General features: G+C 43.4%; 2 protein-coding genes across 3 annotated transcripts in view; both read left to right on the plus strand.

Moving 5' to 3' along the window:
• Positions 1 to 26,104, plus strand: part of LOC147022917 (uncharacterized) — a 395,784-nt gene that overhangs the window by 216,096 nt on the left and 153,584 nt on the right. The gene's annotated exons all lie outside the window — the stretch shown is intronic.
• The window catches only part of LOC147022920 (copine-4-like), a 263,594-nt gene that overhangs the window by 1,192 nt on the left and 236,298 nt on the right, over positions 1 to 26,104 (plus strand). The window contains exons 2-3 of one of the 2 annotated variants that reach the window (XM_085887892.1): positions 14,598 to 14,778; positions 25,829 to 26,011. In XM_085887892.1, the coding sequence (XP_085744018.1) occupies positions 14,598 to 14,778; positions 25,829 to 26,011 (364 nt within the window). Of the gene's footprint in view, positions 1 to 14,597; positions 14,779 to 25,828; positions 26,012 to 26,104 lie in introns of those variants that run through there. The other variant, XM_085887893.1, reaches the window with a different exon arrangement.

Consider the following 26,104-nt stretch of genomic DNA (forward strand, 5'->3'; position numbering starts at 1 on the left):
TATATATATATATATATATATATATATATATATATATATATATATATATATATATATATATATATATCTTTACAGTAAATAACTATATGTACACAGCATGTGTGTGTATATATGTATATATATATATATATATATATATATATATATATATATATATATTGCAGTAAAGAATTATATGTACACAGCATGTATGTGTGTGTGTGTATATATATATATATATATATATATATATATATATATATATATATATATATATATATATATATATATATATATATATATATATATCTTCTTCTTCTTCTTTCGGCTGCTCCCGGTCGGGGTCGTCACAGCGGATCATCCGTTTGATCCGCATAGTGATTTGGCACATGTCGTTACGCCGGATGCCCTTCCTGACGCAACCCTGGTCGCCTCTTACAACACAGGGATATGGTACACCTATTTTAACCGGGATATACACCGGCCCAGTACACTGGTACTCATTTCGCCGACCTCAGAAGGATGACAGGCTGAGTCAACCCCCTGGTGTATTAATTCAGTGGCCCAACGGGGCTTGAACTCAGGACCTTTTGGATCCCAAGCCGCTGCCGTATCCACTGCGCCAACACCAGGCTCATATATATATATATATATATATATATATATATAGTGTGTGTGGTGTGTACCAGTGAATGACAATTGCCATGTTTGGCTTGGTGCAGCTAATGGGGTATAGTATAAAACTAGCGGCCACTGTTTTTTTAAATCTAATTGAAATTGCTGTCAGTGTGGGTCAAGCACGATATCCCACCCGATTATTGTGTGAATATCACCAAAGAGAACGACTGTGGAGATCTGTTTAATAACACTCTGACTGAATTTGCACTTGATACTCTGCAGTTTACTCCTACACAACACCTTCATGGGTCGGTCTCCCCCCTCTCTCTCTCTCTCTCTCTCTCTCTCTCTCTCTCTCTCTCTCTCTCTCTCTCTCTCTCTCTCTCTCTCTCTCTCTCTCTCTCTCTCTCTCTCTCTCTCTGTCTCTCTCTCTGTCTCTCTCTCTCTCTCTCTCTCTCTCTCTCTCTCTCTCTCTCTCTCTCTCTCTCTCTCTCTCTCTCTCTCTCTCTCTCTCTCTCTCTCTCTCTCTCTCTCTCTCTCTCTCTCTCTCTCTCTCTCTCTCTCTCTCTCTCTCTCTCTCTCTCTCTCTCTCTCTCTCTCTCTCTCTCTCTCTCTCTCTCTCTCTCTCTCTCTCTCTCTCTCTCTCTCTCTCTCTCTCTCTCTCTCTCTCTCTCTCTCTCTCTCTCTCTCTCTCTCTCTCTCTCTCTCTCTCTCTCTCTCTCTCTCTCTCTCTCTCTCTCTCTCTCTCTCTCTCTCTCTCTCTCTCTCTCTCTCTCTCTCTCTCTCTCTCTCTCTCTCTCTCTCTCTCTCTCTCTCTCTCTCTCTCTCTCTCTCTCTCTCTCTCTCTCTCTCTCTCTCTCTCTCTCTCTCTCTCTCTCTCTCTCCCTCTCTTTCTGTTTCTCTCTGTCTTTCTGTTTCTCTCTGTCTCTGTCTCTGTCTCTGTCTCTGTCTCTGTCTCTGTCTCTGTCTCTGTCTCTGTCTCTGTCTCTGTCTCTGTCTCTGTCTCTGTCTCTGTCTCTGTCTCTGTCTCCGTCTGTGTCTCTGTCTCCGTCTGTGTCTCTCTCTCTAGTATTCACGTTGCTCCTACATGTTAAGTTGATTTTGTTTTGCTGATAAAACCTAAAGCCAGAAACACATCTCCAACACCGATGCTTTGAAATGCTCACATAGGACTGTGACCGTCTTTGGACGATCCTCTCCTTTATGGTGTCCATAGGATTTGAGACCTTTTCGCACACCCTCTTGTATTGACTGTTTTACATCTTGCTGATGAAACCTTAAGGGAGAAGCAGTGTCTTCATATCACTACATTTCACCCCTTTGGGTTGTGGTACGTGGCAATTCCCTGTGGAGATCTCTTCCAGGAATGATAATAGTCATTTTGGTTAAGGTTTTCTCCTGTTGAAATGCATCCTAATAGCTATTACTACTACTACTACTACTACTACTACGACTACTACTACAATACAACGGCCCCAATTATTCTCACCTTCTCATGGGGTCGACCAGGGAAAGCTTTTGAGCAATTTTTTCACAAATCACTTCGTTAGGTTTGACGTTTCACTGAAGATGAAGGAATTTATCATTTTTTTCACGATGCCGACGATAACTCAACTCTTCACTAAAAACACCGTGGTATCTCTAATCTCCACCAACTAATCCTAGCAGATGGGACACCCAGCTTAATGTCCATCTGAGGGACAGGCACTTTGAGATGCATCACCCTGCCAGCGAGGCACCAATTTGACAGGTTATAGTCCGGAATTGAACCCAGATTAGACAGCTGAAAGGTAAGTGTGATGTTGGATCATCCTGTTAAACAATAATTCATCATTTTATGAGGGGGCTGTGGGAGGGAGGGAATCCATAAGTTTCTGGCTTGGAGTGAAAGCCCCCCCCCCCCACCAGTTTTATGAAGGGAATGCATTGAATGCCCAGCCTTGATCAAATATTTGTATCTCAAGGGAAATGACACCCAATACAGCATGGCTAAGGAGTGGTTTGGTAAACTCAAACATGGTGGGAGGAGCTCATGGTCAAGAAGGTCCACTGAGATGGTGAATCATGTTCATGACTAGTGATGGCAATGCCACCATTCGGCAATTTGCTGTTGTACATAACTGGTGTTAGCCAAACATCCGTTGAATGGATTTTGCATGAACAAGGTCTCAGCAAAACGGGTGTGCAGAGATTTAATACCAGAGCAGAAGAGTTCCAGGTTGAAAAATCACCGTCAACTTCTTGGTGAATGTCTGTCTTTGTAAACAGGCTTTCTGTGGTCAGGTTGTTACACGGGATGAAACATGGTGCACCACTTTAATCCCAAATCAAAAGAACAAAGTACCTTCTGCATCTTTGCCCCCTCTCTGCTCTGCCCCCCCCCCCACCCTCCTCCATCCAGGTTTTTGTATGGCACATGCAGTCTGCCAGTAACCCCCATGAAGTTCACAAGAGGTGTCTGGCTTCTCCAGGACAAGGCACGGTTTGCACATTCCACACAAGTTACAACAGATGCTGCGAAGGAATTATCGCTTCCAAATTGTCTGCATCCAGCTTATTCACCTGATCTACTCCCTCATATTCCTACCTTATTCCCAAACTGAAATCCAACCTGAAAAAATTATCTCGGTCTCTGAAGGTGGATGGATGGAGGTTATGTTTTCACCTCTGTTTGTCCGTCTGTCTGTCTGTCTGTCTGTCTGTCTGTCTGTCTGTGAGCAGGATATCTCAAAAAGTTATGGACAGATTCGGCCGAAATGTGTGACAAGGACGAAGTAATTAAATTTTGGTGAAGATCTGGATCCGAATACGAGAATTTTTAATTTTTCAAGGGATTCTTCACCATTACAAGATGGAACCAACACCGATATATAGCATGATATTTCAAAACGTTGTGGACGAGTTGTGACAAAACTTGGTGGATGTGTTGGGAAAGTGAGAACAAGCCGATTAGATTTTGGTTCAGGAACAAATTCAGATCCGGCCTATCAGTGGGATACAAAACGTAAACTGTTCAGCCTGGTGGAGGTATGTGCTCTACCAAGTGCCTCTGCTACCGAAGGTGAAGGAGGTTATGTCCTCACCCCTTTGTCTTTTGGGATTCGTTAGATATCCGTTATTGTCGGGTTTTCAGTGTGTGTGTGTGTGTGTGTGTGTGTGTGTGTGTGTGTGTGTGTGTGTGTGTGTGTGTGTGTGTCTGCACCGCGAGGCTCCACAGCACAAACCAGCAAACCGATTTCGATGACACTTGGCGAACAGGTGCCATATGGGCTGGGAGTGTGTGCGTTTGAGTTTCGTTGCTAAAGGCCCAGTCACACCTTGACGTTTTAGCCAGCAATGGCAACGTATCAAAATGTATGTAAAACGCTGGCTTATGCTGAACTTTTGATGTGTTTTTTAAAGATTTGGACGTATTCATAACGAGTTGGTCGTATGCATAACGTATTAGTAACAGACAGAGAACGTTTCGTTGTCTTATAGATAACTTATACCAACGAATGCTTAGCCTGTTGTCGGCGTTCACAACCTATACCCAACGATAGTCTAACTTATGCATAGCACGCTGCACGTATCGCCGACGATGACGTGAAGTAGCCTATTAAAAGGCTGCTGCACAACGATTCAAATCATAACCGCCGGAGAAATGGAAGTGTCAACATCGCAGTCACACCTTGGCGATCTTGCAGCGTATGCCGACCTCTGAAAATTGTGTCTAAAACGCTGGCGCACATCGAATACGGTATGGGTAAGTTTGGTATACGTGAATAGAACGCTAAAGTATGCTATCATACGTTGTAGTAAGTGGAGTACGTCTTGAAATTTTAAACGTGTTAAAATTTTTACGACATACTTGCCGTATGCCTCACACGTTCCGCATGCAATGGGAATAAGTTGTACGCACGATATGCGATCGTTGGCACACGTCGACAAAAGTTACTTGTAAGTTACTCATAAGTCGAAACACGTCGAGGTAATGGTTAGCATCAGTGTTCCAGACTCCCTGGTTTTTTTTTCCTTCGGTATGACGGTGATGTTGACACTTCGATATCTAGTGCGGTTATAATATAATATAATTAAGAGGCTGCCGCGCAACGATTTAAATCATAACCGCACTAGAAATCGAAGTGTCAACATCACCGTCATACTGAAGAAAAAAAAAAAAACCAGGGAGTCTGGAACACTGATGCTAACCATTACCTTGACATGTTTCAACTTATGAGTAACTTACAAGTAACGTTTGTGGATGTGTGTCAACAATCGCGTAACGTGCCTACAACACGTTACTCATAGGTTAGAAATAAGTTTCGGGTACGCTAAACATTACCTCGACGTGTTTTGACTTATGATTAACTTACAAGTAACGTGTGTCAACGATCTCATAACGTGCCTACAACTTATGGCCAGCGTAGCAGAACTTGTGTCATACGCTGGCATAAGTCGTAAAATTTCAAGCATGCTAAAATTTGAGGACAACCGCAAAGTACAATGATGAAAGCCAGCGTACTACGACGTATGGCAGTGTTTTTCAGCGTGCTCTCAATGTTTCCAAAACTTACCCATAACGTATTCGACGTGTGCCAGCGTTTTAGACAAATTTCTCAAAACTCGGCATAATCTGGCTCAAACGTCAAGGTGTGACTGGGCCTTAAGCAACCACCCGTTGCTATGCAGCGGCCGAAAGACCGCGTTTTAAGAACCCAAACGGTAACTGACGTAGCGCGGCTTCTATGATAGGTAGAGCGACCTGACCAACTCCTGCCTATTCCTTGCATCCCCATCGAGTAATCGCGACAGCATAACGTTCCTCTATTTCTCATAGTTTCCGAATAGCAGCCCTCCGAATGCGGAAAGGTGGTGAACCAGGGAATATGTTAAGTGACCTTGACCTCGGAAACCGTCGACGGCGGAACGTTCAAATTCGGTGTATGGATAGAGTTTAATAACTACTCCAATATTGAACTGCAGCATTTTTCCAGATTCGATCACCAAGGGTGTCGGGGCTGAAATAAAAATACTTTTTCTCGACCTACGTTCACTATTTCCAATACTTGTCCTACAATTTTGAATGTGGAGAAACGAGACTTCGGAATTAAACACTTCGAGATATTTAGAAAATTTTACTCGAGCCGATTTTTGATTTAGGTTTTATTTTTCAAACGGTAGTCCTGTGAGGAGTGCCAGTTGGCAAAATACGCAATAGGAAAAATCTTGCCAGGCAGAGGAACAATTGTATGTGAACCAATACGTCTTGGCAATGAATCTTCGTCGGTGGATCGGTCAGAATGAAAAGCATCGTATCCAACGCTTCGATCCTCACGGATCCCTCGTCGCCTACTGGCTTGTTTGTTTGTTACATGCAAAATCGAAGATTTTTCAAGTATATTGGTTCGTCGATTTTGTTATTCTGTCTGTCTGTCTGTCGGTCAATCGCCAACAGTTCACAATTTTCACCGAGTGGCTGTTCTGTTTGTTTCTGTGGAGAGTTTTTGCGGAGTATGAGTGGGGGTTGTGGAGCAAGATGTACAGTGCCTATATGAAATTACTTCACAGGAACAGTCACAGCTTCACCCCCTTAAATTTTTTTCACCTTTTGTTGCCTTATATCCTGGAATTAAATTGCATTAAATCAGACTTTTCCCACCTTTATTTACACATCATAACTCAAACTTCCAATTGAAAAACAAATTCTACAAATTTCAGAAAATTAATTAAAAATACAAAACTAGAATATCTTGGTTGGATAAGTGTCCACTCCCCTGAGTTAATACTTGGTGGAAGCACCTTTGTCAGCAATTACTGCCGTGAGTCTTGTTGGGATAGATCTCTTCCAACTTTACACATCTTTATTCAGCAGCATTTGCCCATTCTCCTGCACAAAACAGTTTGAGCTCAGTCAAGTTGCGTGGTGAGTGTTGATGGACAGCAATCTTCAAGTCATGCCACAGATTTTCGATTGCATTTAGGTCGGGGCTCTGACTGGGCCACTCAAGGACATTTTATCTTTTTGTTACTTAGCCACTCCAATGTAGCTTTGGCTGTGTGATTCGGGTCATTGTCATGCTGAAAGGTGAACTTCCATCCCAATATCAGCTTTCGTGCAGATGGCAGCAGGTTTTCCTCGAGAACTTTTCTGTATTTTTGCTCCATCCATTTTCCCTTCTATCCCGACAACTGCCCCAGTCCCTGCTGATGAGAAACATCCCCATAACAAAACGCTGCTACCACCATGCCTCACAGTTGGGATGGTGTTCTTTGGGTGATGCGCTGTGTTGGGTTTGTGCCAAATGTAACGTTTTGCAATTAGACCAAAAAGTTCCATCTTGGTTTCATCAGACCACAAAACCTTTTGCTACATGGCTCAGTATCTCCGGAGTGTTTTTTTTTTGCATACCTCCAACCTGACTCAAGGTGGGATTTTTTGAGTAATGGCTTCCTTCTTGCCACCCTAACATATAAGCCAGACTTGTGGAGTGCTTGGGATATTGTTGTCACATGCACACAGTGACCAGTCTTTGCCATAAAGGCATGTAACTCTTTCAAAGTTACCATTGGCCTCTTGGTGGCCTCTCTGATCAGTCTCCTTGTTTGTTCATCCAGTTTGAAAGGATGGCTCGATCTTGGCAGGGTCCTGGTGGTACCATACCCCTTCCACTTCTTTATGATTACCTTGACTGTGCTCCAAGGGTTAATTGCACTGTATTATATTCGTGTCCTCTTTTTATTTCTTCTTTTACATATACCTTAACTACTTTCCATCTTTGGCAATACAGGTTATTTTGTAATGTTAGCTCTTTTCCATGCCCAGTGGTAGCCTAGTGGTTAAGGCGGTTAGTTTAGGATCTTAGAGTCCTAAGTTTAAACCAGAGCTGTGCCACAATAACATCAGGTGGATTGACTCAGCCTATCAAACTTATAAGCTGATAGCAGTTGTGTGCCTCTCGATGCAAGTGGTATATGCCAGTGAAAAAAGGAGCCTTTGTGTCATGCCTCGAACTTCAGTTAACACCATACCTATGTTTTCATGGTGTTCAATTTTGGCGCATTTCATATATATATATATATATATATATATATATATATATATATATATATATATATATATATATATATATATATATATATATATATATATATATATATATATATATTTACCTCCAACACCAAAGATGAAGGAGGTTATGTTTTCACCCCTTTTCTGTCTGTCTGTCTGTTACGAAATCTAAAGATTTCGTAAGTATATTGATGACTTCCATCATCTGTTTGTGTGTTTGTTTGTGTGCGTGTTTGTTTGTTTGTAGGCACGATAACTCGAACGGAAGAAGCTACCAATGTCAAATTACAACAAGTGATTTAGGAGGGTGATGGCTAGCGCTGATTAGATTTTGGTCAAAATCGGTCAAAGGTCAAGGTCACAGTGAGGTCAAACATTCGATTTTTGATGGTTTGGTACAGAATCATCGTAGAAACTTCTGGTTTGCGTCGCTACCTTCTCTAGAGACAGCTTTTATTAGACATGGTCAGAGGTCAGGTTGACGATTTCGTAAGTACCAGTCTATGACTACTTGTTTGTCTGTTTGTTTGTTTGTTTGTTTGTGCACAGGATATCTCAAAAAGTTGTAGATGGATTTAGATGAAATTTTGTGAACAAGTTTGGTGTGTAACAAGGACAAACTGATGAGATTTTGGTGACGATCCAGATCCAGATCCAGATCCGGCTGCTAGAATTTTAAAAATGATTATTCACCATTGAGGGATAGAGGTCAAAGGTGAAAGGTCATGTTGAGGTAAAATTTCTCAAATCGCCATTTTTCATCCGATTGACTTGAAATTTGAACAAGACTTGCATATTGCGTCACTGATTTAGGAAACCAACTTTGTTTTAGGTTAACAGGTCAAAGGTCAACTCAAGGTCAAACTTCTAAAATCACCAATTTTTATTTTAAAAAATCTTCAATTTTCATCTGATTGACTTGAAATTTGAACAAGATTTGCATATTGCATCACTGAATTGAGAAGCCAACTATTTTTGAGGTCAAAAGGTCAAAGGTCAACTCAAGGTCAAACTTCTAAAATCATCAATTTTTATCTGAAACATCATCAATTTTCTTCTAATTAACCTGACAAATAAGGAGCAATTGCATAGTTCATCGCTGAATTTGGAAACCAACGGTTTTTGAGGCCAAACGTCAAACTTCTAAATTAATCAATTTCAATCTGAAAAATAATATATTTTCATCCGATTGACCTCAACTTTGATTAAGATTGTGAATTTTAATCTTAATGAAACGAACAATTTCATGAATCCATGGCAACCTTTGAAGAGGGAGGTGGATTTCGCAAGTATCGTGCTCTGCACGGTCTTTTTCTTGTTATTCTGTCTGTCTGTTTATCATATCCAGGTCCAATTTTAAACCGATCTTCACAACACTTCACCACATGGTAGAGTTTGTCATAAGAAAGAAGCCTATTGTTTTTGAGGTCAAAAGGTCAACAAAGGCCAAAGGTGAACAACTTTGGTGGGATTTCGAAAATCCTCAATTTTCATCCGATTGACTTTAAATTTGAAGAGGATTTATATTTCAGGTCACTGAATTCAACCAGCCAATTATTTTTTTCGGTCAACATTGACCAAAAGGTCAACATTGGCCAAAGTTCAACAACTAAGGTGGTATTTCTAAAATCCTTAATTTTCATCCGAATGAATTGAAATTTGAAGAGGATTTATATTTCAGATCACTGAATTCAAGCAGCCAAATTATTTTTGAGGTCAACAGCGACAGAATTTCTAATTGTCAATTTTCATCCGATTCATTTGAAATTTGAAGAGGAATTGCATATTTGGTAATTGAATTGACCAACCAATTCCTTTTTTTCTTTTTTGAGGTCAAATTTGTTTCAGCAATTTTGCAAGTATGGTGCTTGGCATGAAGTCTTATTCTTGTTACTTGCAAAATCGAAGATTTTTCAAGTATATCGGTCAGTCGATTTTGTTATTCTGTCTGTCAAACAGACAGACAGTCTCGGTCTGCCTGTTTGTCTGTTTATTGCCTGCAGGTAACAATTTTAAACTGATTTTCACGAAACTTCACCACATGGTAGAGTTTGTTGTAAGGAAGAAGCCTATTGTTTTTGAGGTCAAAAGGTGAACATAGGCCAGAGGTCAACAACTTCGGTGAGATTTCTAAAATCCTCAATTTTCATCCGATTGATTTGAAATTTGAAGAGGACATGTATCTCATGTCACTGAATTCAACCAGCCAATTATTTTTGAGGTCAACACAGACCAATAGGTGAACATAGGCCCAAAGTCATCAACTCAGGTGGTGTTTCTAAAATCCTCAATTTTCATCCCATTGAGTTGAAATTTGAAGAGGATTTATATTTCAGGTCACTGAATTCAACTAGTCAATTATTTTTGAGGTCAATGTCGACCAAAAGGTCAACATATGCCCAAGGTAAACAGCTCAGGCGGTATTTCTGAAATCCTCAATTTTCATCCGAATTGACTTGAAAATTGAAGAGGAGTTGCATATTTGGTCATTGAATTCAACCACCAATTATTTTTGATGTCAATTTTTTTTTGGGGGGGGGGGTTGCAAGTGTTGTGCTCAGCATGACATCTTTCTTGTTTGTTTGTTTGTGTGCAGGATAGCTCAAAAAGTTTTGGACGGATTCTGATGAAATTTGGTGGGCAGGTTGGGTGTGTGACATGGATGAACTGATTCGATTTTTGTGAAGATCTGGATCTGGATCCGGTTACTATAATTTTTCAAGTGATTCCTCACCATTGAGAGACAGGGCTAAACTGATATCTATCATGATATCTCAAAAAGCTGTAGATTGTTTCGGGTGAAACTTGGTGGACAGGTTGTATGTGTAACAAAGACAAATTAATTTGATGTTGGTGAAGATCCAAATCCAGATCCGGATACGAGAATTATTTAATTCCAAAAGTGGTTCTTCACCATTGAGAGATGGGGCCAAAAACGATATATAACATGATAGTTCAAAAATGCATTGCGCCTGATATGTTCTCATGATCAGGCTTTGCATAGCAGAGGTGTGCGCTCCACCGAGTGCCATTCTGGTTTTGTTCTGTAAAAGTTGTTTTCATAATATAACTTGGCCCACTGAACTCGTACCCCAGCTGCCCTTTTATATTGAAAACAAAGGCTTTCTGTACGCTGAAGTTTTATGAACCGCAGAGAATACAAATCGTAAATACAAAGTTCCATCATACTGTAAATCGTTCATATTTCTGTACATAACAAATAGATGGTGTACAAAGTTCCAGTGTACTGTAAATCGTGCATATTTCTGTACATAATAAGTAGATGGCTCTTTAGGTACATTATTGTTTTATGTGTATTAGAAAAAGGGATTGCTCAATTTCTTTCATTCCACCTCCATTTGTATTTCCATAATTCTCTCTTTCTTTGCCTAAGCCTGGTGTTGGCTTAGTGGTTAGGGTGGCGGCTTGGGATCCCAGGGTCCTGAGTTCAAGCCCCGTTGGCTGCTGAATTAACACCAGGGGGTTGACTCAGCCTGTCATCCATCTGAGGTCGGCGAAGTGAGTACCAGTGTACTGGTCCCGGTGTATGCCCCAGTTAGAATAGGTATACCATATCCCTGTGTGTCGTAAGAGGCGACCAGGGTTGGCGTCAGGAAGGGCATCCGGCCATAAAACATTGCCTCAAGAAAAAGCCAAACCCCTGCACAGCAGGGAAAAATGGCTGTAAAAACGGTCATTTTTTTTTTCTCTTTCTTTGCCTGTATAACCCCTTGTGCTCATTGCGTTCATGGTTTGACTTGTCGATGGAGTCATCCTCCTCCAAACAGCCACCCAAGCCAAGTATTGATGTGAACTTTGGCAAATCCAAATAATCATCATACACCCTTTGGTAGTCTTATGCAGATAACTTCTTCGATTGATTTTTAATTTTGCTTAAGTTTATTATTCCATTTGAGTGAATTATTTAGTCACGGGGAGTACTGTAATTGCAGGTGAGTGTAATTGTAAGATGAAAATTTTGAATTCATTTACATTCCTCATCTCTTCTTCTTCTTTGATCTTCGTATTCAATCTTCTTTTTCCTCGTTGTACTTCTTCTTCGATCATCATCTTCCTCTTCCACATCTGCCTCATCATCTTCTTGTGAAATTAATTTTACATTTCTGATTTTCACGAATTTGTTGTTGCATTTATAGCTGAAAAAAATGAGTGGTCTTTTCTTCTTTCTTTCATTCCCTATCTGTGCTTGCATTCTCACTCTACTTCTTCCTCAATTTTCCAGAATAGTGTTTGTGTTTTGCCCTCCTTGCTTTCACGATGCTGTCAGCAGTATAGGTCAGCAGTAAAAATGGAAGAGACCATGAGGTGGTGGTGGGGGAGCAGACTTGAAACCCTGTAGGGAAGGAAGAGTGTGTAACAATGGACTCAGGAAGACAGTTCCATGGGAGAGAAAGAGCTTTACGAAAGAATGGAAGTGAGCAGTGAGTTTGGACTTTGGGAGCGAAATAAGGAAAGGGTTTCTGTAAGAACATGTGTAAGAACATGTGTGACCAGGAAGGACAGGGGCTGTAGGAGAAGTGAGATGGCAGAAGGAGCAAAACCATAAGATATATACAGCTCTGGAAAAAAATAAGAGACCACTCCAAATTTATTTTTTAAATCAGCATCTCCACATGTATGGCAGCCATTCCATTCCAGTGTCTGTTGAATTCCAACACAGGCACACCTCATCCTACTTAGTGAGGTACTGATTAGGTGATCACCTGAACCAAATCTTATTTAACAAGGAAAAGTATAAAAACCACTGTGGTGGTCATCACTATCCTCTTGCAATAGGACCAGCTGGATGGCAAAAACAGTGCTAGTAGTCCCTCAAAAGTAATTGGAATCAAAAAAACAAAAACTATTGATCATGCCAAAAGAGTTGAAAAGAAGGGTTCAATTCTGGCTTTACTGGCAGAGTGATACAGTAAGCATCACGTTGCTTCCATCCTTAAAATTTCAAAGATGGCGGTTCATAAGAACAAGGTCAAGCAGCAGACATTGGGGACAACAAAGCTACAGACTGGCAGAGGGCGAAAACGACCTTCCACTGACCGGGATGACCACCAACTCATTCGAATGTCACTCAACAACTGTAGGATGACATCAAGTGACCTACAAAAAGAATGGCGAATGGCAAATGGGGTGAAGTGCACGGCGAGGGGCAGGGCTGAAGTCGTGCAAAGCTAGAAAAAAGCCCTTCATCAATGAGAAGCAAAGAAGAGCCAGGCTGAGGTTTGCAAAAGACCATAAGGATTGGAATGATTGGACCTTAGAGGACTGGAGTAAGGTCATCTTCTCTGATGAGTCAAATTTTCAGCTTTGCCCAACACCTGGTCGTCTAATGGTTAGACGGAGGCCTGCAGAGGCCTACAAGCCAGTCTCTCACACCCACTGTGAAATTTGGTGGAGGATCGGTGATGATCTGGGGGTGCTTCAGCAAGGCTGGAATCGGGCAGATTTGTCTTTGTAAATGACTCATGAATCAAGCCACGTACAAGGTTGTCCTGGAAGAACACTTGCTTCCTTCTGCTCTGACAATGTTCCCCAACTCTGAGGATTGGTTTTTCCAGCAGGACAATGCTCCATGCCACACAGCCAGGTCAATCAAGGTGTGGATGGAGGACCATCAGATCAAGACCTTGTCATGGCCAGCCCAATCTCCAGACCTGAACCCCATTGAAAACCTCTGGAATGTGATCAAGAGGAAGATGGATGGTCACAAGCCATCAAACAAAACCGAGCTGCTTGAATTTTTGCGCCAGGAGTGGCATTAAGTCACCCAACAGCAATGTGAAAGACTGGTGGAGAGCATGCCAAGACGCATGAAAGCTGTGATTGAAAATCAGGGTTATTCCACAAAATATTTATTTCTGAACTCTTCCTAAGTTAAAAATTAGTGTTGTGTTGTTTAAAAATGAATATGAACTTGTTTTGTTTGTATTATTTGAGGTCTGAAAGCACTGAATCTTTGTTGTTATTTTGACCAGTTGTCATTTTCGGCAAATAAATGCTCTAAATGACAATATTTTTATTCGGAGTTTGGGAGAAATGTTGTCAGTAGTTTATAGAATAAAACAAAAATGTTCATTTTACTCAAACACATACCTATAAATAGTAAAACCAGAAAAACTGATAATTTTGCAGTGGTCCCTTAATTTTTTTCCAGAGCTGTATATATATATATATATATATATATATATATATATATATATATATATATATATATATATATATATATATATATATATACACACTCAGTGAAACCTGCAAGGCCACCAACCTCCCCACAGTGAGCAAAAAACAGGCCCTGGCACTCAATTTTCTGTAGCAGAAGAAACTACAACTCATTTAAATTAGTCTACTGCTCTTCTTCCTCAATGCTGAGCCCTCACTTAATAGCATTAATAAATTAGATATTATTAGTTTTGGGCAATCCCATATAATCATAAACCTCCTTCACTTTGACAAATGGAATCTTGATTTTGACAGTGACAAATGTCTCTTTTGTATACAAAGTCGAGGCTCGTGGAAAAGTTGGCATTTAATTCAGTTGAAGACTCATTGAAAAGGCTTGTGGTAGAGCCGCTACCTACCTCTTGTATTTAAGGTTTATTTTCGTTTAAGTTTTTTTTACATTTAAATTACCTTTCCCCATGAATGATAAATCCATTCTTCTCTGCCTGTCAGTCCAGGCTGCTATTTTTGTTGGCATGGATTTCTTTCATTCCGGTTAAGCATTTAGTCACGGTGAAGAGTTCATGAGAATGCAACTGCTCAAAATGGATTATTTTCTGTCTCCTTCATTTTTGTTCACTTATTTAGAGTGCTGAGTTGATATTTTTCAATAGGCACTTTATTTTTTCCATCTGACTTGTAATCATTCTCATATTATTTCTTCACCTGTGGCGATTCTAACTTTCCAACCCCTATTCTACCTTGCCAGCATAATGGGGGAGCCTGCCCCTCGAGCGGCACCAGCCACATTGGGGCTCGTGGCTGCGGCTCCTTGCCTATCGAAGGTGGAGTTGCGAGTTTCCTGCTGTGGACTGCTTGACCGAGATGCACTGTCCAAGTCGGATCCTTGTGTGGTGCTAATGATGCAGTCTTTTGGACAATGGATGGAGGTGCAAGTGGTTCTGTTTATTCAAATTATTCTCTCATTATAATATTAGGTCCTAACAGCTTATAATTGCATTCAATTGTCATTATTATACATTATTAATTATTATTCTTATTATTTTGCCTCGTTTTTACTCTTTTTATTATCGTTATCATTATTGTTTAATATAAATATGTTGCTTTTCATGTATAGTACTATATATTTTTGGAAAAAGAGAGGAAATTGTGGAGTTGTGTGAAAAAGTAGGCAAAAGTAAAAATAACGAACATATCGTTTCAATGAAATATTGTAATAACAGAGGTGGATCTGTGGGGTTGGAGTGGGGAGGGTGCAGGGGTTAGGGGAGGAGGGGGGTGGAATCGGAAGGTTCGGATGATCTCTCTCTCTCTCTCTCTCTCTCTCTCTCTCTCTCTCTCTCTCTCTCTCTCTCTCTCTCTCTCTCTCTCTCTCTCTCTCTCTCCTCTCTCCTCTCTCCTCTCTCCTCTCTCTCTCTCTCTCTCCTCTCTCCTCTCTCCTCTCTCCTCTCTCCTCTCTCCTCTCTCCTCTCTCCTCTCTCCTCTCTCCTCTCTCCTCTCTCCTCTCTCCTCTCTCCTCTCTCCTCTCTCCTCTCTCCTCTCTCCTCTCTTCTCTCTCCTCTCTCCTCTCTCCTCTCTCTCTTTCTCTCTCTCTCTCTCTCTCTCTCCTCTCTCTCTCTCTCTCTCTCTCTCTCTCTCTCTCCAGGATTTTTTGAAAAGGGGGAGCAGGGGCGGTCTATAAATCAAGGGAATGGTACATACTCGCCCAGGTACTGCAAACGTGAAGCCCCTAAGCATGTGGTTCAGGAACCGCTTAAGAACTCTGGAATCTTTGTGATTTTAGATTCTCTTGGGTGCACTCTGAGGATCTACTGACCACATTAGTCCATGGGTGCAGGCATATATCGGTACCATCTGAGGAAACCAAACTTTAGGGCGACTAAGTTATTGGTAGGGACTATATGATTATTTCAATATGTGATAACCGTTCCAGAAGAGCAGCTTAGTGTATGTATTTTGCATTTTTACCATTTTACCATTCTGAGATATTGACTTTTTGGGGAAAAGAAAAAAAAACCAAGGACCACTGGGAGGAAGTGGCACAGCTAAAGTCCATGTAGGAGGAAGCAGACACCCGAATGCTTCTGTATGCTCTGCATGCAGCAGAGGCTGGGTACAAGGCTGTGGTGATCACTGCCGAAGATACAGATGTCCTCGTGCTGTGTCTTGCCTTCAATAAGGACATCCCATGCCCCGTGTATCAGAAGTGTGGTACGCAAACCCGCACAAGGTTCCTAGACATTGACAAGCTTTCTAGATCGATGGGAGACAGTGACTGCGATGCCCTGGTTGGACTGCACGTGTTCTCCGGTTGTGATACAGTCAGTGCCTTTGTAGGCCGGGGAAAGATGGGCGCCTTGAAGCAAATGAAGTCGGATAAGACCTACCAAGAGGCCTTCAGTCAGCTCGGTCATTCATGGGAAGTATGCACCGAGCTCTTTCAGAAGCTGCAAGAGGTCACCTGCCACATGTACGTGCCGTCTACCAACACCACGAAAGTTAATGAACTCCGAAATCAACTCTTCTGTGTCAGACGGGGAGAGATAGAGTCCAGTCAGCTTCCACCATGTGAAGATTGCCTCTTTGTGCATGTCCTTCGTGCAAACTACCAGGCTGCTATTTGGAGGCGCTGTCTGCAATGCCAACTCTATGTTCCAAGTCCCAAGGGTTGTGGATGGACCACTAATGATGACGGGAAGCTGGCCATCGAGTGGATGCAAGGTTCTCCAGCACCGGATGCAGTGTTGCAACTGCTTTCCTGCAAGTGTGGACAGTCGTGCAAACTCCCAGACTGCACGTGCCTTGCCAATGGCCTGAAGTGCACTGACATGTGCAAGTTGCGAACCTGCAGCAACCAGCCCGCTGATGTTGAGGAAGAGGTTGTAGACCTCGAGGACTCTGATGCTGATAACAGTGATGAAGACTAGACTACTGATCCATGGTGTGAATGTTTTGGCACAACCACAAGGACATTCATGGCTACAATTATGCATGAGTGAAACATAGTACATAAACATGCCACAGTAGCGTGGTGAAATTTGGGTTATCCGTAAATTTCATATTTTGGACGCTTGTTGGAACTCGGGTAGGGGAAGGGCAATTCCTTTAACTGTAGTAAAAACTTGTAAAATGTTCATAAATGTTTTCCTCATACAACATGTGCATGTTGTCGGCTACTGCGGTTCAGTAGCACTACCCAGGGAACTTGTATCAGGTCAGGTCAGGTATGGGAGCATGTGCCAGAACAGCACGTCGCTGCGTCCACTTTCCGCCGGTACTCCAGGGGCCTCCGTCTGGCCATCCCCCAGGCAGATGCCAGGCCCATCCCCATCTCCTTGAGATGATGGTCAACCTGTTGCAACCATGAGGCACGTGGTCGACCCACTGGCCTCCTCCACTCATGAGACTCCCTCGCTGAGAGAATCTGGTGAGCAGGATCAGAGTCAGGAAAACGAGCCACATGTCCATACAGCCGCAACTGACGCTCACGGACTATGCACGTAACAAATCTCATCCGAGTCTCTCTCAGCAACCGCTCGTTGGACACAAAATCCGACCAGTGATAGCCAAGGATTCTCCGAAGAGACCTGGTACCAAAGGAATTAAGTCTCCGTCTCAGATCCTTGGTCAGAGTCCAAGTCTTGCACCCATAGAGCAAGACTGGAAGTACCAAGGACCTGAAGACTCGGACTTTCGTCCTCCCGCACAGGTACCGGCAGCGCCACACCCCATGATCCAGTGAATCCATGACTCCCCAGGCCGGACCCAGACGTCTATTGACCTCTGACTCGCAGCCAGCAGAGACATGAATATCACTGCCAAGGTAAGTGAATCTCTCCACGACCTCAACATCCTCACCACAAATAGACACAGACAGGACAGCAGCATCCAAGATGTCACCGAAAGCCTGGATCTTAGTTTTGACCCAAGAAACCCGTAATCCCAACGGCTCCGACTCCTCATTCAGCACCTCGAGGGCCCCCAAGAGGATGTCTAAAGTCTCCGCAAAGATGACTGCATCATCTGCAAAGTCATGGTCCGAGATCTTAACATTCCCAAATGACGCACCGCAACTTGATCTCTCCGACATCCTCCCTAGAATCCAGTCCATACAAGTGCTGAAAAGTGTGGGGGCAAGTACACATCCCTGACGAACTTCAGTAACAACTGGAAATAAGTCAGAGATGGTACCACCACACTTCACAGCACTCTCAGTACCAGAGTGGAGTTCAGACATCAGATCGATCAGTTTTGGTGGCACCCCACGAAGACCAAGAATCCTCCAGAGGACATCCCGATTCACTGAATCGAACGCTTTACAGAGATCAACATAGGCTGCAAGCAGCCCCTGCCGAAACTCTCGTCTGCGTTCGGTGAGGACACGAAGTGCAAGGATACGGTCAATCATTGACCTCTTTGGTGTAAAGCCTGACTGCTCTGGACGCTGGTGCTCAAGCAGATGGTGGCGAACCCTATCGAGAATTATCCGAGCAAAGACCTTGCCCGGCACTGAGAGCAGCGTCACCCCTCGGTAGTTGTTGCAGTCTTGGCGATCACCCTTCCCTTTCCAGAGAGGGACAACAAGGCCCCTCTTCCAGTCAGTTGGGATGATGCCTGTGTTCCAGGCAGAGCACAAAACTGCATGCAACGACACGAGTGCAGCATTTCCACCAGCCTTGAGAAGTTCGGCATGGATGCCACAGATCCCTGCAGCTTTGCCCCGTTTCAACTGGTTCACCGCAGCCCGTGTTTCCACAAGCGTAGGTGGACCACAGTTGATTCGAGGGTCAGCAACAGGGATTGTAACACCCTTGACGTCCAACTCGACAGTTGGGGGATCAGCCTGGTACAACCGCTCAAAGTAACCGGCCCAGCGGGCCTTCACTTCAGACTCCTCTGTCAAGGGCCTACCACTCTCTGCTCGAACTGTAGTGCTCCGAGGGATGGGCTTGGATGAACGTAATGTGCGAATTCCCCTGTAAGCGGGACGAGAATCACCTGTCCACAGGTGATGCTCTACCCCCTCACAGATTCCTCACACATAGGCCTCCTTGTCCACCCTCAGTGCACGTACAGTTTTACGCCTCAGCTCCCTGAACAGCTCAGCTCTGCCATTCAGCCTGGCCCTGCGACTCTGGTCAATGGTATCCAGTGTCCCTTGAGAGACAAAATTCTTTGCCCTGCGGTGAGCTCCAAGGCATCCACCGGCAACATCAAGGACGGTGGTCTTGAAGGCGCTCCACAACTCTTCAGGACACCCCAAAGTACCCAGACCCCCCAAGTGTCCACTCAGCCTGTTCGCAAACTCCTCAGCTACTCTCTCATCCCTGAGCTTGGCAACATCCAGCCTCGGCTGGGATGGTACCATTCTCCAGGATTTAAGGTGCAGCTTTAGAGTTGCTACAACAAGCCTGTGGTCAGTATTGAGGAACTGAGCACTCCGGTAGACCCTGCAGTTCTGGATCATCCTCCAACGACCGTCAATGAGGACATGGTCAATCTCCTTTGCCACATCGCCAGTGTTGGAATACCAAGTCCAGCGATGAGCTTGTGGGTGCTGAAACCATGAACCAGACACCCTAAGTCCATGACTTCTTGCAAAGTCAAGGAACTTAGTGCCATTCTGGTTCATAGTTCCTGACCCATGGGGACCAACACACACCTCATAACCGTCCCTATCAGTTCCAGTCGATGCATTGAAATCCCCCAAGACTAGAAGTGTATCTCGTCTGGGGCACTGATCAACCACAGACTCGAGTGTGGCGTAGAATGCATCCTTCACGGTGAGATCACTCGCCTCAGTCGGAGCATAAAGAGAGACCAGGGAAATGACACCTAAGGAGTGACGAATCCTTAATCTCATAATACGCTCGTTGACCGGTGTTACCTCAATTATCATTGGGGTCAGCTTATTGGACACAGCTACAGCAACTCCTTGGGTATGGTAACCATCAGAGCGACCAGACCAATAGTAGGTGTAACCACCCACCATTATCTCGCCGCAATCCGGTCTCCGAACCTCAGAGAGAGCTGCAATCACGATGTCCAAACGCTTGAGCTCAGATGATAACAGAGACAGGTGATCATCCTCTCTTAGGGATAGGACATTCCAGGCACCCACCCGAAGGGACCGCCTCAGGTTAACCCAAGGAGACCGCCGTCTGGTGGACGACACCTCAGCACCACCCCGACACACTCTCCCGCAATCTGATCCAGGGATGTTACCCCGTGGTTTCCCTCCTATCAAAGATTGGGGGTCCCGAAGGCTTTGCCCCAATCCCGTCATCCGGTGAGCTGCCCTGCGAAGGGAAGCTGCACAGGAGGTACTCCCACGGAGTGGGTTTTCAGATTTTTTTGCGTTTTTGCGTTTTGCGGAATGAAGGGTTTTACGGTGGCCGGAGTGCAAATCCTGCCACCAACCTCCTAATAAGAAGTGACCCAACTGCAGGAGGACGTCCGCAGACACAGTTGGGCACTAGATATGGATGGCCGTTGGCTCACAAGGAGCTCCTCCGCCCTTTGACAGGTTTTGTTTTTAATCCTGCTGGGTGTCCATATCCAAACACCCTCCTCACCAGAAAACCTGGTGGGGGAGACGGTTTAGTCGCCGACAACCCGACCATGGAACAGGTTAGTACAGGTTTACATGGTACCTGTAGCAGGTCACAGATCGAACCTGACCTGACATAATGTAATTATTATTCTTATATAATAAGAATTAAAGTAATTAAAGTAGTCTTATATAATAAGAATTAAAGTAATGATAGGCCATATTGTTCGCCCCTTTCTGCCATAAAACAAATTCTGCCTTCAGGAATGACAGGATTATTCGGATGGTAGAAATAAAGCATTTCAGACATGTGTTTGTGGTTTGCAGTTCATTCTCGCCCCATGTGGAAACAGCAATTGCATCATTAGTGAATGTTTCTGAGTTTGCCTTTTCGCTTTCATTATGCGGAGGGAGGGTACATTCCAGAGATGATAACTACCAATAAGCTGCCAGTCTACAATGGTTATCACATCAAAATATGATCGATATATATATATATATATATATATATATATATATATATATATATATATATATATATATATATATATATATATATATATATACACACACACCAATTCAAAAATCATAACTAGGATTGGTTTCCTTAGATGGTACCGACAAGTGGAATTTCTGGCCTGGGCCCATGGACTACATTGGCAACATGTTGGGAGGGGAAAAGTTCATTGGTTTCTGTGATACTAAATTTGATTTGACTTGTTCTTGTTAATTTTCATGTAATTGAGTTGGAACCTGTAGGTTTGTCAACTTAAAGGGACCCCAGTTACTCAACAATTCTCTTCAACAACTACTCTGAATGATATTTTTGATGTCTAAAGTGCTTGCCTTACAGCAGTATGGCACAAAATCAAGTGTGATATGCAAATATGGGACTCGCCCAATCGGTGAACTTTCCAACCCTGATTTCTCCCAATGACGCATCCTCCCTGCTGAACTGGGTAATGATGAATATTCCTACAAATGTGATCCATGAGTCTGCTGTTCTTCTTTTGCCCCAATAGCTTCAACTGATCATATGCTTGTGAGAGTCAACATCTCTCTGGCTATAGTCAAAGAGCTGCCTCAGTGCTGGTGAGTCTGGCAGTTCACTCAGGCAAATTGGCAGGGACTGCAAGGAGCCACATCTCTTCAGGACTGATCTCTTTTATCTACTTCTCCTGATATTAACTCAGCCTGGGAATTCTTTCACAGAAACCTGCTCTCTCTTATGCACAGATTCATCCCATCTCATATTCAGTTATCCTAGCTTTATTCCTGCCCATGGTACACTGATCCTGTTGTGAGGCAGTTGTTCTGAAACAACTTTCCTTCTCTTCCTGGAAGGCAAACCCGACCAAACGCATTCCACAAAGCATGTAACAAGTGTGCCTCCACTCTCAGGAGAGCCAGAAAACAACATCTGTCCAACCTCAAAAATGAACTTTCAAACTTATCTTCATCCTCTAAAACTTGGTGGCACCTTGCTAAGTCTGACTCCAGAAAATGCTCCCCAAACATCCCTTCCCCTCTTCAAATGGCACCACAACCGACTCTTCTAGTGAGAAGACCAAATGCCTCAATTTTGTGATTGCGTCCAAATCTTGTGTCCCGAACCCCTTGCTCTCTGTACCCACCCTTCCCAGTCGCACCCAACTGCTCCAGGACTCTGTATATTTTGCACCTGAGAAGGTGAAGAAGTTCCTGGCAAACCTTGACTCTGATTTCACAACTGGACCAAACGGTATCAGCTCACATTTCCTAAAAATATTACCCCTGGACCTGTAGCTTATCTGGGCATGGTGTAATGTTTTAACCCAAATTTGGTAGCATTCTGACTGTTGGGTCTGGAGAAGAAGATTTTTGAAAGAATTTGCACGATTTCTCCAAAAATCGACTAAGTCGGCCATTTTAACACATTTCTGGTCACGTGATCGGCATGACTTTGGCCATTTAACATCCCTATGCTTGCCTAATGTTGTAACCCAAATTTGGTAGCATTCTGACTAGTGGGTCTGGAGAAGAATATTTTTGAAGAAATTTACTATGTCGGCCATTTTGACCTCTCTCACATCATGTCACTGGAATGAGGTTTGCAATGCCTGTTACCAGTCAGGAGGGGAACATTGCTGCCAAATTTCAGCCGGATCGGCTCAGAAGTCGAAAAAGGAGATTGACGGATGGACGGACGGACTGACGGTTCACGATGACAATACCTTATTTGCAATGTAATTTCCAGATAAGCTAAAAATCTGCTCTGCTGCTCTTGCACATCCTCTCTCTGCTGTTTTCACTTTATCATTTGTGCCTGGTCATCTTCCATCTGCTTGGAAAGCAGCAAACCTCACTGCACAACATAAAAAGATGAAACACCGATCGCCTTAACTACAGACCTATTAGCTCAAATTACTTCCAATCATCAGCACGGTCATGAAATACATCATCACATTTGATATGAAATCTTTCCTTTTCTCCAATGGCTTCATCTCAGATCAATTTGGTTTCACCTTGGACATGCTGCTCTTACTCTCCCTACAATGGAGGGAGGCTCTCTATGTCAGACATGAGATCAGGGCCGTCTCTCCAGACATATCCCAAGCTGTCAATACAGTCTGGCATCCTACCTTGCTCTCCAAACTCTACCTATGGCATCCAAGGCCAACTACACACCTGGCTTAGTGACTTCCTCTACTCTCGCTGCCAACTTGTGGCTTTCAACGGATTCCTTTATGTATTCACCCCTGTTTGTCTGTCTGTCTGTGAGCAGGATATGTTAAAAAATTATGGATGGATTTGGACGAAACTTTGTGGATGGATAGATTGGGTGTGTGACAAGGATGGATTGATTCGATTTTGGTGAAGATCAGGATCCGAATCTGGATACGAGAATTTTTAGTGATTCTTCACAATTAGGAGATGGGGCCAAAAACTATATACTGTAGTATAACACAATATCTCACACAGTTGTGGACGGATTATGACAAAACTTGGTGGATGAGTCAGTTGGTGACAATAACAAACTGATTTGATTTTGGTCAAGGTCTGGATGCAGATCCAGCCTACCAGTGGGAAACAAAACTTGAACTGTTCAGCCTGGCGGAGGGAAGCGCTCTACCGAGTGCCATTCTAGTTTCGTTTGTGTGCAACTTGTTCACCTCCTTGTGGCCTTCTCCCCCTCCCCTTGATCTCACTATCACTTATATTCTGCTGTTGGTGTTTCCCCCTTGTCATTTTGTTCCCTTCCATTCTGCTCTCACTCTTTCATGAGCCTCGATCATGTACGTCTATTAAAAAATTTTTTTTGTTGCTTTTTTTGTGGTTTTGGTCATGATATATTTTTCTACCCCCTCAAAAAAAGAGAGGGGGGAGGTCCAGACCCCCAGGACCCCCCTTAAACCTGCCTATGCTCTCCTCCAATTAACTTCACTCCCCTTTATCGAATGGGCATTTATTTTTTGAAAATAAGCAATGATTTTTTCTTTGTTTGTTTACCATGTCGAGGCTCGTCGAAGAGCTAATACATAGAAACGTATACCAAAGTAGGAGACAAGAGAGGTGGGAAAGAGAAGCACAAAATAGTAAGGAACAAAGTCAATAGGATATCTGTGAAAGGGAGAAGGATGGGGGCAGGGTACACAGGGTAAACAAGATGGTACTCCAGGGACTTTCAGGAAGGAAAACAGGGAATATGAAGGAGGTGGGTTTGGGGTGGATTAACGGGGATCAAGATTTTGGATGGGAGAAGATATGAGATGGTGGGGAACAGCTGTTTTGAAGACCTGGAGGGAAGAATTGGATTGAATAGAGTGAGGGAGTTTATTCCAGAGGTGCGAAAAAAGAGGAATGAAAACATGAAGGTGAGCAGTGATTCGTGATTTTGGTAGTTTCACCAGAAGGGTTTTTTTGTGGACCTTCAGTGCCCTGAGGAAATATAAAAGGGACAGATCACAGATAGAGCTGGGGGTGGGGGGGGGGACCAGAGAGGAGACGGTGGAAGACAGACAGACCACAGACCTTCCTCCACTTAGAGAGTGAGAGACCCAAAGACTCAGCTTCATCGCAGGAGATACCAATGATCCCAAATGCCTTAGTTTCCACAGCGTGAAATCAAGCTAGGTGTGAGACAGGAGCACCACCCCAGAGGTGGGACCAGTGCTCCATCAGACTGCGGATGAAAGCTTTGTACGTGGTCAGGAGCTCAGGTGTGCCAAGGAAGGACTTTGCACGACGTAGGATGCCCAGTCGGTGACTGGCTTCAGAGGCCAGCCTGGAGATGTGGCTTTCCCAGAAAAGACCGTGGCAGATAGTGAGACCCAAAAGCTTGAATGAAAGGACTTCTTCAAGAGGATTGAGAAAGTAGATGAGGGGGGGGGGGAGTGGGGGATTCCAGACGGTCCTTTCGGAGAGACATGGTGAGGGTGAGGTTTGTCAGGATTGAAAGACATATTCCAAGTGTTTGACCAGCTTGTGATTTTATCCAGATCTGCAGAGTGAAGAGGCTGCTGCTTGCCGATAAGATGGATGAAAGATGGTACCACAGAGGGTGGAGTCATCATCAATGAGATAGATGATTTTCCAGGGAATCTGAAAGATCATTGATGAAAACCAGAAAAAGCACAGGGCCCAGAACACTACCTTGAAGAACTCCAGCCTGGACATGAAGAGGAAATGAGAGAACTCCATTAAGAGCCACGTGTTGACTGCAACAGGAGAGGAAATCCGTGAGCCATGAGTTGAAATTGCCTTAGATACCATAAGACGAGAGTTTGGTGAGAAGGCAGGGTGCCAGACCATATTTAAAGCATGTGATATGTCTGAATAAATGGCTCTGATCTCATGTCTGGCATTGAAGACCTCCATCCATTGTTAGGAAAAGCAGAAGCAGCATGTCCAGGGTAGAGTGACCTGGTCTGAATCCAAATTGATGATCAGAAATCAAGCCATTAGAGAAGAAGAAGGATTTAATGTCGGAAGCGATGATGGATTCCATAACCTTGCTGATAATTAGGAGAAGGCTGATTTGTCTGTAGTTGCAGAGATCTGTTTTTGCACATTTTTATGCAGGGTGGTAGCGTTTGCGGTAATCATTGCAATTAAATATACTTCAATGCAATGAAAGAAAAATGTTTCAAGTTCACTTTCCTCAACTCCTTCCATGCAAGATAATGAACAATTAATACTTAGTACTGTATATTTATAACACATTTCGGGAGAAAGAAGATATTTTGAATACTTTGAGGCATGTTAATGGGAACTGTACATTGCAACCACCCCCCTCCCCCTACACACATACAAAGAATCTGTGCAAATTAATCTCCCATACCCCACTCCAACCCATCTCTTCCCCGCACCCACTTTCTAAGCTCCTGGATCCACCTGCCCTGATTAATGTGCATATCATATGTTGTATATGCCTTATGTGTGTGTTACAGGTAGATCGGACAGAAGTAATGAAGAGTACATTACATCCTGTCTTTTCTAAAGTCTTCACAGTGGACTATTACTTTGAAGAGGTGCAGAAACTTAGATTCGAGGCGTATGACATCAGTAGCAGCAGCCGGCATGGTGTTCGAGACGAGGACCTTTTGGGAGCTGCAGAGAGCACTCTTGGGCAGGTTGGTCCACACTTATTATACTCAGTCACCGAAAACATATCTGTTTATTCAGGTGTCAAGGCTCATGGATGAGCGACAAGATAAAAGCCAAAC

This window comes from Eptatretus burgeri, chromosome 7 (genome assembly GCF_056783735.1).
Source record: "Eptatretus burgeri isolate ZD-2024b chromosome 7, Ebu_testis_v1, whole genome shotgun sequence".
Classification (NCBI taxonomy): domain Eukaryota; kingdom Metazoa; phylum Chordata; class Myxini; order Myxiniformes; family Myxinidae; genus Eptatretus; species Eptatretus burgeri.